The following is a 14,187-nucleotide window of genomic DNA, read 5'->3' as shown; positions in this document are numbered from 1 at the left end:
TAGCTGGAAATATGGGTACTGGTGCGGTGCTCAATTTCAAACAAGTAGGTACTTCATATATTGACCGGAAAGATTATTGGCAATAGCTAAATTCTGAGATAAACACGAAGTAAAATCGATTTTGTAAAGTGAAATTGATTAGCCACTGATCGAAGGCATTTGGGGTTCCCAAGTATCCATATCGTAATTAGTACTTGCTTCTGTTTTAATTCCATCGTTTGAGTTTACCATGAAAAAATGTGCTTCTAATGAATACTCTAATTAGAAAAATTGTGCGCTTAAAAGCCCGTGCAGTTAGAAAAGCCATTCAGGGAAGAGCTCAATAACCCACGTGCATACACAAGTCTTAAAATAGCGCACTTCTTGGAATTCTCTGAGAGCTCGTTTAAAACTTCGTTCCTTTCATGCACCGTGATCTGTGTGATCTTGGATCACAAATCCAAATCCGGATCCTCCCAGAGGAAAGCACCCTTGGTGTTCATGGTTCGAGTGTCCTCACTGTAAGTTTGTATTGATTTCTTGGACTTGTTGAATTTAGATACAGCTGAATTCAACTTTCAAGACTTACGGAATAAATTTCATTTTATTTTTAGGCAGGTGTGTGATGAGAAAACTTGTATATTCGTCGTGATGAGCATTGGGAAAAAGGTGGTGTGGGCTGGAGGTGGGATGAGCAGAGGTCATTAGGCAGACAGTGTCCTTTTTGTTGGTGTGTGTGTGTGTGTTTGTGGGGCGGAGAATGGGCTGGGTGGGCATAATCAGGTATCAAATGTTGCTCTGGCAGCAAAATATTAGTAACCCTCATCTTTCACGATCATTTGCACTATTGTGAAATATTCCTCGCCCGTTTCTTGATATCTTTTGTTTTTAACAAAGCGGCCATTGCATTTGGTTTTTAACAAAGCGGCCACAATCGTTCTTAACAGAATTTCAAGCCTTCAGCCTTTGCGTAGTCACCAAACAGATGAGAGATAAAACTACCATAAAAGTAAGCAAATGGCCACTCACGAAAGTAAAGCTTCCCTTTTCCCTATAAAAATTCGCCGGTTCCTACTGTAAGCTATAAACAATATGAGGCACATAAGTGAAATTCAGTGTGTAAACCCCTGAACGTTGAAAATATATTAAGTCGAAGGAAAAATTTTGGTCTCGGTCCACATTTTTGTCAACAAAATGAACAAAATGCCAAATGCCATTAAGTTGGTAACTTCTCAACAGACATCACACCAACCAACTCGCGCGCAAAGTGAGAAGACTATATGAAGGTTTGAAGTTATATTATGAAAGATTGTGATCAAGAAACGGGCAAGGAATATTGCACAACAGTGCAAATAATCGTGAAAGATGATCGTGGAAAAACGATTGCGTGACGCTCGGTAAGTTGTAAGCTGGCATGTTATCACGTATCAGACGAAAAAAACAGTATGAAATCTCAGTGTGCATTTTGTACCCAGTGCGCAGTCTGCATTTCGTACCCGGTCTGCAGTCTGCAGTTTGCATTTTGCACCGACCGTATTGGTATTGCTGTTTTTTTTCGAGCGAGCCTCAAGTCCGGACCGAAATATTGGAGCTCGAAATAAAAATTTGACTGAGACTATCTTGGCCGCCTGTGATTGATGTGTAGACTGTATATTGAAGAGCTCCCGAGCACAATGATGGAGCTATGATTACTCTATACCAACTGACGACGAATGCAAATGCGAGGCTTAACAGTATGGCTGCCTCTGATGCTCTTCTGAGTGGTCACAACGTGTGTTGAAATGAACCCGCTACGGGTCCCCAAGGTGTGTACATTTCGGCTTCTCGAATTAAGTTGAATTTTCAGAAGTTCGGAAATGTGATTTAAGTTTCTGAGCTTCATCGAAATTAATTTTGACTTTCACCGAGTAGGGAGCATGCTAGACTACGTCCGTTCCAAAGGTTCACAATACAACTTCCGTCCACGGAATACAACTTCCGTCCACGGTCGACAACTTCTGTCAACATCTGGTTCACCACAATACCTCATTCATTGCTTTCAGCATGAATAAGCTAAAAATGAAGGTAGGCATAAGCACTAAAGTTGAGCATACGAAATGGAGTGTGGCTTTTTATCAGGAAGGAAACTGTAGCCTGTTTATTTGGAGAATGTTACAATGACAACAGGATTACGGAAGCGTAAGTTCGGTATGAATATTTTGGAGTACGCAGATTTCCCCAAATTAGCAAAACGTTGGGTTTTTAGGCTATAAAATATAAAGGGTAATTTTAAAACTCCCCCACTTACGCAGCTTCACAGTTTCTTTAGAAACTTACCCCGTTTGGCATTTATTGTTTACGTCATCCATTTAAATAGGTTGTCCGCTTAAATGAGCGTGGGCTCATTTCTAAAAATACGAGTGGTTGTGATGAAGCCCAAAGCGAGAGGGAGTTTTCGGTTTTATCGCCTCGAGAGATCGGGATCCCTTCTTTCAGACTAACCTAGAGCCAGTCCGCTGAAAGAAGCATAAATGCCATTAAGGTAGCTCTGACATCGACCTTTCCTTTGGAAATTCCTGTTGGAGATCAATTTAAAAATTTGGCGCTTAGTAACACAAGACGGAACTTGAGTACCCGTGATGAACCGCCAGAATGATTCTTCTACCTTAAATACCTTCAAAAGAAAGGAAGAGGTAGGTTGTTTATTGATATTTTTCGTTTATCATTACTGTTACTCACATACTAACACATATCCGTCTGTGTTCGAACTACTCTAAGCAAGGCCACAATTTCTATCGTAGTGCGAGGAAGTGTTTCTATTTTTTACACTGTTTTTAAATACTTCGAGCTTACGCATCGCTGTCACGTTCGCGCGAGCGTCAGTAAATGAATTCGTAAATTTACTATGTCCTCTTAGTCATATCACTCTAGACGATGATGGTTATGTTTCCGTGGTGGTAAAGTACAATCAAGGCTACAATTTTCGCTTGTAGAAATGTTTCTATATTTTGTCGTTGCGTTGTTTATAAGCACTTCGAACTCACGGAATGAGGTAAGGATTTCGCGAGCTTTCGGACACGAGTCCGTTAAACTAGTACGGTTTTAGAATGCAACGTTTTTCAAACTTTGATCGCGCCGGGCGAAGAAGGTTATGTTTACGGTGCCATTTAAGTACAAGCAAGGCTACAATTCTCGCTGTAGACCGAAGAAGTGTTCGTCTCAGATTTGGTTCCTGCATTGTTGATAAATGCCACGAGGTATTTTTGACCTGTTTAATATGTTGTGTATTATGCGATCTGATGACCACCCTTTTTTCTTGCCCTGTAATATTAAGACCTTGGTAAATACACCAGGATGCTTGAAATTTTTATGTCTTTTCACGTGGAGACTTGAAATGTCCGCGGCTTACCTCCTCAGCAGTCACGAATTCACATTTACATGTACGCTGCCGATCGAGCAGTTTTGCGACGGCAAGGAATTTGTAGTTGCTGTTTAGTATATCGCAAACAGAACCAAAAATGTGAAACAGCATGTGAATCCTATGTGAAAAGAGTGATAATTTTCACGCAGTCTTCACAAAGTTTTCACTCTTCTTTCCCATGAAAATTTCACCAGCTCTGAAAATTGCTATGTGAAAGGCATGCGAAAAGCGTGTGAATGTCGTTATCTTTTTTTACAATAGATAATCACATGCTTTCGTAACCACTAGAATAAAGCCAGGTGTATTCTTATCCTCATAATGAGGCATTTTCTCAGAATTTAAAACAATGTGAGTAATATTACATGAAAAATGGAGATATTCACGTAATTTTCACGTCATTTCCACTCTTATTTCGCCAAGTGAAAAGCATGCTGTTTCGTTATCCTTTTCAGACAGTGTTTTTCATATGTTTTTAGTAAATACAGGAATCACGTGAAATGTTGCAAATGCGGTCTTGGACCTCAGTAAGAAGATCTCTATCACGTTATCATTGACTCCTGAGAAGCTGTATAATTCGGTCAATGAACTCAAGAAAAAGCTCGAATTGCGGAAATTCACTTGGACCAACCATGATCGTATTTATTTCAAGCAAGGAAAGAATACGAAAACTTCCATGCACGCCAGAGTATTTTAAGAACTTCACGAGGAAGTTGGAGAGGATTTCATGGTTGAATTTTTGATGTTGATCCGAAAACTTCATGTCTTCAGACATTACAACTTCACTCCGATTTAAGTGTGTATTTTAGAAATGGGCACAACCGCTAGATTTTGTACCCTGAAGGCTCAATTTATTCATTCGGAGTTGCCTTCGAGAGTGCTTGTTTTCACTCGGTTAAAATAAGGTGAGGGTATGTGGCAGAAGACTCAGAAGCGAATTCAAAGGTATGGAACAATGGCTTAATTATAAGATGTCCTGGGCCGCAAAGGTTTAAACGTATCCTTTTGTTCTAAATGTGTCAATGAAACGGCAGAGAATTATTGCACATATTGTGTTGGAAGTTTATAGATTTCAGTCTTTCGCGAAACCTCTTCGACTTGGATACGTATCTTTTAAAGCGGAGAGTTTTGAGAGCTTCAAAAAGAGATCTTGAACGAGAAATTTCGATCACTGTAGACCGAGACTGGATTTTTTTTCTTTTGAAGTTTTCTAAGTACACCCAGAACAAAGAGCAGCGACTCGTCGATATTGAAGAATTTTTCTCGCCTATCAGGATCGGCTTAAAGAGTTATCCATTCATTCAATCAAAATAGTTATTCGTTTCTTCAGAGCAATCAAACTATGCAAGCGTTTCTACAAATTATTTCATGGAATTATTACCTCTGCAAGTTTTGATCAATCGATGTCACCTCTTGTTTTGATTTTAGATATTTCTGGTCTCACGGGTTGTCTTGCAAATCGTGGTGAACCCACCAATGAGGTTTCGGTGTACGCTGTTATTTCGGGCCCTGGGTCCACGTAACTAAAACGCAAGGTTTCGTTTAACGTCTTTAACCAAAAAAATAAAGCTGAAAGCGGACAAAAACGTGAAAAAAGTGAAATGACACTTTTATAAGTCTATGTCATTCTTTGAATGCATTCACCGCTTGTTGTTTACATTTTGAAGAGAGTCGTTCGCTCTTGTTTGCAGAGCGCAGTTTTTAAGAATACCGAATGAATAAATTGAGTTCTAAAAAAGAAAATATTTGCTCGCGAATAGGATTTTTATGCTTTTTTTTCCCCGATTATTAATGTTCTCTTATTGTGATAATTGCTGATATATGTTAGTCACGTGTAGAGAGCGTTACATGACAATGCAAGATGCGTGACAGGCCTGGTTAAGGGGTGCGAGTATTGCAATGTATTGACCCCCCACCTTTTTTGGAGTCTAATACTCGTGACAGAATTCACAGAGTCATTCACTTCAGATTTCTTCGCAAGTGACACGTTTGTGTGTACCCCACCTCCTCCCCTTATTCCAGCCACATGTCTTTGTTTTAGCTCAAGTTAATAGTTGATTTTGTTGGCGTTGTTTTTCAGCCCTCATCTTTACTGGGCAAGCTATTTTTCCCAGATTCAAATATTTTGGGTAATAATTGATTCAGTTTTGATTACTGATTAAACCGGCTTTGGGCCTTTGCCCTCAGCCATTTTTACTCCAGATCAATGTGTTTGTGTGATTTTTATGTGCTCAGTAAACGAGCCCGGGAGATGCAGCCCAGTATTTTAGTTACTTAGCAAGCTGGATAGGGGGAAAAAGCATAAATACCCTCGCAGAAATGCGTTAAACCCTAATTATTTTCAAGGCAAGGGAGTATAGAATAAATAAATAAATAACACTGGAGATCAGGTATTTATCAGCTATAATCAACTTCAAATTAATCAGAAATACCGAGTACTTTTTTAGAGTAGAATTTACATAACTTGCCTTTATACTTTACTTGCGGTTCTTTACGCGTCACTAAATTTACTTCATTTACAACTTGACTGGTTTTTTTTAGTACCCTACGACTGAGCTAGGGGAATTAAGTGGATTATATAAAGCCGGGTGGTGTGCGCACTCCGATTGCGTTTTGCATATTTTCAATATGGCGGTGAGAGCAGCAAAAATCGGCAGATTTTGACTGAACATTCCGTAAACGTTAGGCCGTTCTTTTTTCCTTTCACCATGAGTAAATGTAATTTGATTTGTTCTGAATGTGTAAAAGTATTTTTTGTACGTATTTGTCGCGCATTCTATAGTTCCTAAGGACAAACGCAATCACTGTTTTTCAGTAAGCAATTTGAGACCGGTTTTCGAAAAGGTCAAATTTGATGTACGTCGTAGTTTGGAGCCTTTCAAAGATTTGGATGGCCACTTTGATCCTTCTTCAACAGCTCTGACCAAGCGCTCTCAAAAGGTACATGTGTTTCTCGCATTTTAAGTGATAATGTTTGAGACCGATTATGGCCGAGAACAGGCCTATTGTTGCGTTACATAGCGTTACTATCGTATACTCAATTGTGTTGTAAATCTACTTTCCAAGGTGAAAGGAAATTTATTAATGGAGAGTGTTGTATGGTAAATCTACTCTCTTGATCACTGAATGAAGGACAGATGAATAAGAGCAACGAAAGAAGTCACTCGCCAATAAATAACAGTCCACAATGCACACGGCGACACAACGGATAAGCCGGAAATCAGAAGGTAGTCGATGGTTAAAAGGTGTTGATTGGCTTGTGCGACTCCTGCCATTCGCTTGCGCTTCTAAATCTTCTGACCTGAAAGCTTAGCTGTTATCAAGATATCTTTTAATGAATTTTGTTTGCGATGTGATAATCGGCTGTGAGTGTAACTGCTGCTAGATGAGTAGATTCTTGGGAAAGGCTGCAGTTTCGATTCTATCTGAATCTCTTTAGTTGCCTCCTAATAACGAATATGTCATGGAGGAATAACACTTTTTAACTTTCGAAGGAACGGAAATCGAAAAAAAAGAAGAGCAAAGAATGATTTATCTTGCCAAGGACATGAAGGAGATGACACTAAGGTGAGTATTGGCTCTTTACGGGAGGGTGTTCCGACTTGCCGGTTCATGATTTTTAGTAACGTTTTGTTCAGTTTCAAACTTGAGCTCGATCCTGGAGTGTACGTTTCTCGGTTATTTTAAATCTTAGTAGTGTAATAGGAAAGTGTCTACCTCCATTTTTCCAACCCCAAGTTTACCCCACAAAAAAGTATACATAAAAACATGCAACAATACAAACATTCTATTTTTATTATATAAGCTCAATACACTTTCGTGTTTCTATTTTAATTGGTCGTTTGTAACTAGGAAAAGGAACAGAACTCATATGAAATATGAAAATCTTGGTTATTAATGTATTGATAGATCCACCAATCTAATCAACTCTTAAAGCTATTAAAAAACTACAACAGTTCTCTTTTAACAAAATAATCAATGCTTGTTGATTTAACCTTAGTTTTTAAACGGCCTGACCTAACCCTCTTTATAGACTGCAAAAACCATATTCTTAATATGCAGTCATAACAAGAAAAGGAAGAGGAAAAAGGAGTAAGTAATGAAGAAGAAACATTGGAAAATGGAGATGAAGGAGGGAATGGAGGAATACCAGCTGGAGTAGTAGAAAAAGAACATGAGGAAATGAAAGGAGAGAGAGAAATTAAAGAAAAAGAACAAGGTACACAGAAAAGAAGGAGGGACAGGAGGACAACAGCCAAAAGAAAGAAGGCAAAAAAGGACCCTTCAACATAAGAGAAATTTGGTAAGATTATGAGTACGCAGAGTGTAAAAGTGTGATACAGATAAATGCTGCAGCATTTAACACAAATTTAAACTCTTTATGTAATGCATGCAACAGTGAAAAGCTTTCAATCAAAAGTCTGTCAAGGAAAAACAAGAATATCAAAAATGGATTATGTACATAGGCTAGTAACAGTTGGCTTTTGTTCCTGAAATCAAACATGCTGACAAGAGATTTACAATTATAATTAGCAGAACAATTTTATGATTTGTAAACACATTGAGTATGTTTTTGAAGGATTGTGATGGCACCTGGAATTGAGAACGACGAAAATGGCAGACTTCATATTAGTTAATTTATTATTCACCTCCTCAACTTGTATTAATTTCATGAGCAGGTCATAAAATGTTCAATTCAGTTAAAAAAAAAAAAAGTGAACTAGCATTTTTATAATGTCTAATTGTACAGCCCAAAATGTCTTCCTTGTGTTTTTTTGTCATGACTGCCAATTAAAGATATGGCTTTTGCAGTCTATGAAGAGGGCTAGGTCAAGCCGTTTAAAAACCAGGGTTAGATCAACAAGCATTGATTATTTTGTTAAAAGTGAACTGTTGCAGTTGTTTAATGGCTTTTTGGTGGATCTATTAACACATTAATAACTGGATTGAACATTTTAAGACCTTTTAATAGTGGAAACCTCTTTGCTCTCAACTATCAAACTAATTCCTGAAAATTACTCACTTTTCAAAAAATTGGCAAATCTGTCTTCATCTAGCTAACATTTAATCAATCTGGATTCACAAATACATTTCTCTCACTGGTATCAATAATATCGCAGTGTGATTGTGTCATGTAATATCTGAATAGAATGAGTGAAACAAACACAGTTTGAACTGTATGTTTATTTTATATTTAAAAATTTAGCTTCTTTTAACAATTACAGTAGCCCGCCACACTTTCTTAATTTCGTGAAATGTCGTCAATTAACCATGGTATCTGATGACTGATGCATATGTTCAGTATAGTTAATATTATTCTTCTTAATATTTGATTGCAAGGGATGAACATACATTACTTTTCAGACTTTTTTTGTCATATTCTCCAAAAGATTTTCATATTTCATTAGAGTTCTGTTCCTTTTCCTCGTCACAAAAGACCAATTAAAATAGAAACACGAAAGTGTATTAAGCTTATATAATAAAAATAGAATGTGTGTATTGTTGCATGTTGTCATGTATACTTTTTTGTGGGGTAAACTTGGGGTTGGTAAAATGGAGGGAGACACTTTCTTATTACACTACTGAGATTTAAAATAACCGAGAAACGTACACTCCAGGATTGAGCTTAAGTTTGAAACTGAACAAAACGTTACTAGAAACTATGAACCAGCAACTCGGAACACCCTCCCGTAAAGAGCCAATGCTCACCTTAGTGTCATTTCCTTCATCTCCTTAGCAGTATAAATCATTCTTTGCTCTTCTTCTGTCACTCTTCTTCTTTTTTTTCGAACTCGACCGAAAACATACTCCTAAAAAGTCCCGAATTCACGAACTAAACTCGACAAATTTGCCAGAAACATGGCCACTCTCGCTCGTCCCATGCTCCCTCCCAAGTCTTGGTACCAGATTACCTCTCATTTGCTGAATGAAGGTTAAACCGAGCTCGATACCAAACCGAGCTCAATATGAAACCGATAGAAAAAACCGTGCTCGATAGAATACGAGGTAAACCGAGCTCGTCCTTTTAATTGAGCACGATATAGTTGAATCGAGCTCGAATAGAATTGACCGCATTTCGAGCTCGTTGAACCGAGGTTGGTTTGAAATGGTACTCGGATTGCTATTCGAGTACGGTGAACATGAATCGAGCTCGGTTGTGCGAATCTAAAAACAGACTCGAGAGACTTCTTTGGTATCTGGATTGAATCTCCTGACAAAGGTGATAATTTGAAGAGGTAGTCACCTTATTTCGAGTGCAATTTGGTATAATTCAGCACGAGTAAATTTTTCAAAGGCTATCCACCGGCGGCCCAGACTCCAGCTGTGAGATGATTATCTTGCTAAATAATATTTACGACCGCTCTTAGGAATACAAAATACAGTCAAATTCTCAATAAAAATACCTTCCTTTACCTCCACAATGCCTCGCTTGCTATCTGACCGCTTACTTTGATGAAAAAACCCATTTTAGCGAGTTATCCATTTCGAGGTTTTCTACGTACGTAAGAAAAGCCCAAGGCTGCAGACTCCATTTCCGAACGCTCGATCCGAGAAGCGAAAAATTCAACCTCAAAATGGGCTTTTCTTTACGAGTGCTCTGTTGTTGCGAGGCAAAATTGTTTTACATGCAAAGTTTCGCATGATTAATTTCACACGTTTGAGAGGGGATAAGGTTTACACACTGACACAGAGTTTCTTGTGATAAATAAATTGTTTAGCCTTTGACATGCCCCTATAGTCATACCTGATGTGCATGTGATTTGTTGCAGCTCTCCAGGTGAAAAGTTTTCAATTGCGCTGTTTAAAGAAATGAAACCACCTGTACTGCCTCGTTCAACTTTTGAATATATATATATATTTTTTTTATTAAATCGTCATGTTATTGTTTTGTTTTGTTTTGTTTTTATCCCTGAAGACTCTCATAACTGATGTTTACGGAAAAAGATCATCAACTCTCTAGAAAATAAAAAGTGTGGATGCCACATCATTTCAACAATTCATGGTACAAAAATTGTTGCAATGTATCCAAACAAACGGAGTTTCGTTTTAGCCGTGATAGTTGTAATACCATACATTGGCTTGTTAATTTGGCTCACATCCAGTCTTCGGATTGATTCTATAAGGCATTTCCACAAGCTTACGAACCCAACTTTTGGGAGGAAGCACTACGTCACCGAGAATTTAAGGCTCTTAGCTAAAGAACTCTCCGAGACACAGCGCAGCCTACAACACTCGCAATTACATTTCTACCGTTTAGAAAAACATATTCAACTTGTCAAGGAGTTAATAATATCCACTGATGGAAATTTAACTGATGATCTAAAAAAAAACAATTCAGCGGGCAGTTCTTCCGTAAATTATTTGCTAAAGAAAGAGGTTTGCGCTGAGAAATTCATGGCACCGAGTTGGGAGTACGTGTTTCCCCGGTTTAGGAAAGGTTTCGACCGAGTAAATTGTTCAGACTTTGTTCCACTGGACCAGCTTGTGACCATGATTGTTACATCACCTGAAGAGATCTCGACCGAAAATTTACAAAAAATTTTTAAAGGCATCGTAAACTATTATCCAAGCTTACCAGTAATGTTTGTGTCCAAGTCGAAGACAAATTTAAACTTAAAAGAATTTGGGTCAAACATAACCAACGTGGTATTCGATGACCTAACTCACGGAAAAACATGGTCGATGTTACTCAAAACAGTATCCACGCCCTATGTACTATTTGCACGGGATATTACATACTTCACTGATGATGTAAATGTGGAGCGACTCATTCGGGTGCTCAGCGAGAACAAAGATACAATCATTGCAGGAGGGAGTCACAAAAATCAACGTGGCGAATGGGACAAAGGCTGTTTTCAAGTGAATTTCAGAAACTGGGTTGCTTTTTTTCTGGATGGTTATTATCGCTCGTTTACTGATTGCTTAGTGTGTGACGTGCTTCCTGGTCCATTTATGGCGAAGACGAAAGAACTCAAGGCACTTGGATTTGATGAAAAGTGAGTCTGCACATTTATATCTGACGAGAGAATATCAACTGATATTCACATGTATCCAAATAGGACTCGATTATTGTTTGTCTGTTTGTTTGTTTTTTTTGCGATAAAAGCGAGGCGTAGATTTAGGCGGAGAAGGGGAAAGATCGTGATAAGATTTTTCTCTTCTCCAACCCTGTCTCTTTCACGCCAATCTTTGTTTTAGGGAGGGGAAACAGTTTCGATATCAAGAAATGTCGCAAACTTCTTTTGTTCACCGTGGCTCTCCTTACTAAAGACCCCGGAATATTGCTGCGTAAGAATGGGCGAAGCCATTTGCATGTTATTTCTCGGAACGTGTTTTATCCGGTATAAACTTAAAAGGTGAATCATCCATGTTGGGTTTTAAGTAAAAAATGTCTTGTCACTTCTTTTAGAGTTAGGCATTGTTCTCAACGTAAGTTATGAGTTCCACCATGGTTATCAATTCGAAGCTTTTCACAAATGCTTACGGAAGCGGGAGCTCTTTCTGAGCCTTTATGAAGTTATGTTAAATTCAAACTGACATAATAGGCTCCAAATGGTTTTTTGTTGTTATGGCGTATTTTTGTCTTAAATGATCCGCGAAAGGTGAGTGACTCTCTTCCTGCCCCAAATGGAGCCATTAGACCATATTAGTCTCTGACAGCTGAAAGCTTTTGACCTCATCTATTGCATTCTCTTTCCTAGACTGCCTTTTGGTGCCTTTCTTGATATTTTCTGGCGAATAAAACTGAAACATCCAGAGAAAGTTGTTGTCAGCTGTCCAGACGTTATGTTTGAGACTCACGTGCAGGAAATTCCGCATGAAAAATATGTGGCCTTGGCTAACAAGTGGGATGTCAAAAAATGGATCAATTCCGACGGAACGATCCGCTGGTATGGCTGTAGGAGAGGCGGGCGGCCCAATGATAACACCGCTAGTTGTAGGAAACAGTCAGGACTCCTTGTCCCTCCTTGTGATTTGGAGAATCTCGCAGATATGATCAAATTTGTCATGAAGGAGTGTGAAAACGCAGGGCTTTTGTGCGAGTTAAATGAAGGATCACAATTAGGTAATGTGACACCTGACCTCCTACTCTACGAGGGAGGTTTTGTTTTAATCCTGTGAGTTCCTTGTGTGACCATTTTTTTTTAATTTGTTGTCATTATTTCTTGTTTTATTTTATCTTTTTTTAAAATTTTCTAAAGGGGTCATTTGTCAAATATTCCACATCGCTAACATAACCTACATGGACTAGAATTCTAACATTTGGTACGAAATTACAACCTTATTTACGAATGTTATGTAAATATCACTTTCATAGCTACCATCTAAAGAAGTGGTGGTTTTTAAAAAGATTCTATGAGGATGTAAAATTCTTGAAATATTATTTTTTTGGGTCACTGGTTCTACGAACCCGAATGTAAGACCAATTTTTAGAGAGATGTAGATGGAAGGCGACTCTTCCATTTGCTTTTGAAAAACTCATTTATTTTTTTTCCTATATCTGACCCAAATCAAGAGATTATAAACCTGCCTAAATTTATTGAACTAAGTTTGCTTCTGTTCTAGGTGCTGTTAAGTTCCAGGGAGTTTTACCGTGGGAGCTTGATGCAGACATTCACTTCCCTAATGATAACTTTACGGCTATGTTCGGGCTTATTCCAAGATTCAAAGCGGCCGGTTACAAAGTGATTTCAGAAAGAACAGAGGGATGGAGAAATGGTCATAAGGTCTTGGGTGCTATTTTACTGTATAAAAACGGATGGAAAATCGACCTTTATGGTCATGATATCTTTCAGAGCGCGGAACTTGTCGCAAGCGGTCAAAAGCCAACAAAAGTCAAGTTTGCTGGTATGTGGGTGAATGCTTTTCGTAACCCAGGACTCTCCATGCGGAATCGCTACGGGCCAGAGATATACCATCATGTACAACATTCATCGTCAGGTGTATACAAATCGGGAGTCTTTTCCAAATGTCCCATGCCGGGTCACTCAGCATGTCTTGATCAGCTTCCTGCCGACGGTAGTTTACAGTTCAGCGACTTTTCCATCTAGTAAACTAAGATGCCTCCTCACTGAAAATGGATATTTGCTTATTGGAATTGAGAAATGGTAGCCAATATATAGTTTTCTGTTCTTTGACATAGAGTCGTAAGATGTTCCCAATCATCACTTCTTTCCCTTATTAACAAGATTTGTTTTGCTTTCCCGTGAAAAATATATTTAAAGCTGACAGTGCAGTACCTATTTTTAAAGAAATCACGAACAACTTGTTTTATTTATTATTTGGGAATAGTACATTTATCATAAAAGTTCCATTAGTACAGCCGTAGCCGCAACTTGATTTAATGGACAAACATGCCAAGCTGACAGCTTCTTCAAGCTCACTGAGTTCGAGTTAGCGGGGTTCTACCGTATTCTATAATCATCCGAATATGCTTTTATTTTCTGAATTTATGGAAGAAGGCGGTAGCTTAGGTACGTCTTCTTCATCTCCAACTTCTCTGTTTGTCTAGTTTTTAGGTAATGATATCCGTCAATGCGATTATATATACGTAAATTTTTAACTTGATTCAAATCCGACGATAAGTTTCTTATGACTTTTATAGTGCTGGCGTTATTTTTGTTGCGTCAGGTTGAAACCTGTAATACCCAAGAATTTAGAAAGAGAAAAAACAGTGATCGTGGAAAGAGCAAATAACTTGAAACTTGGAACTATTTCCTATGTTTTTTAGTTCAGTTTGATTCATTGGTTAAGTGTTATAAAAATTGTACCGCGTTAGATTGACAACCCAGTGAGTGGAACCTTTAGAA

The 14,187-nt window shown here is 38.3% G+C and overlaps 1 protein-coding gene across 2 annotated transcripts in view; it reads left to right on the top strand.

Annotated features, from left to right (window-relative positions):
- The first annotated feature begins 2,355 nt into the window (after positions 1-2,355).
- Positions 2,356-14,187, top strand: part of LOC113682443 (uncharacterized) — an 11,931-nt gene continuing 99 nt past the window's right edge. The window contains exons 1-4 of one of the 2 annotated variants that reach the window (XM_027199616.2): positions 2,356-2,651; positions 10,293-11,373; positions 12,079-12,443; positions 12,944-14,187. The exon at positions 12,944-14,187 is cut by the window's right edge and continues 99 nt beyond it. In XM_027199616.2, coding sequence (XP_027055417.2) covers positions 10,397-11,373; positions 12,079-12,443; positions 12,944-13,428 — 1,827 coding nt within the window. In that variant the 5' untranslated portion in view covers positions 2,356-2,651; positions 10,293-10,396 and the 3' untranslated portion in view covers positions 13,429-14,187. Of the gene's footprint in view, positions 2,652-10,261; positions 11,374-12,078; positions 12,444-12,943 lie in introns of those variants that run through there. The other variant, XM_089211991.1, reaches the window with a different exon arrangement.

Source organism: Pocillopora damicornis, chromosome 7, assembly GCF_964200805.1.
Source record: "Pocillopora damicornis chromosome 7, jaPocDami1.2, whole genome shotgun sequence".
NCBI lineage: Eukaryota > Metazoa > Cnidaria > Anthozoa > Scleractinia > Pocilloporidae > Pocillopora > Pocillopora damicornis.
Note: the sequence above shows the minus strand (reverse complement) of the source record. Positions and strands in the feature narration are given on the sequence as shown.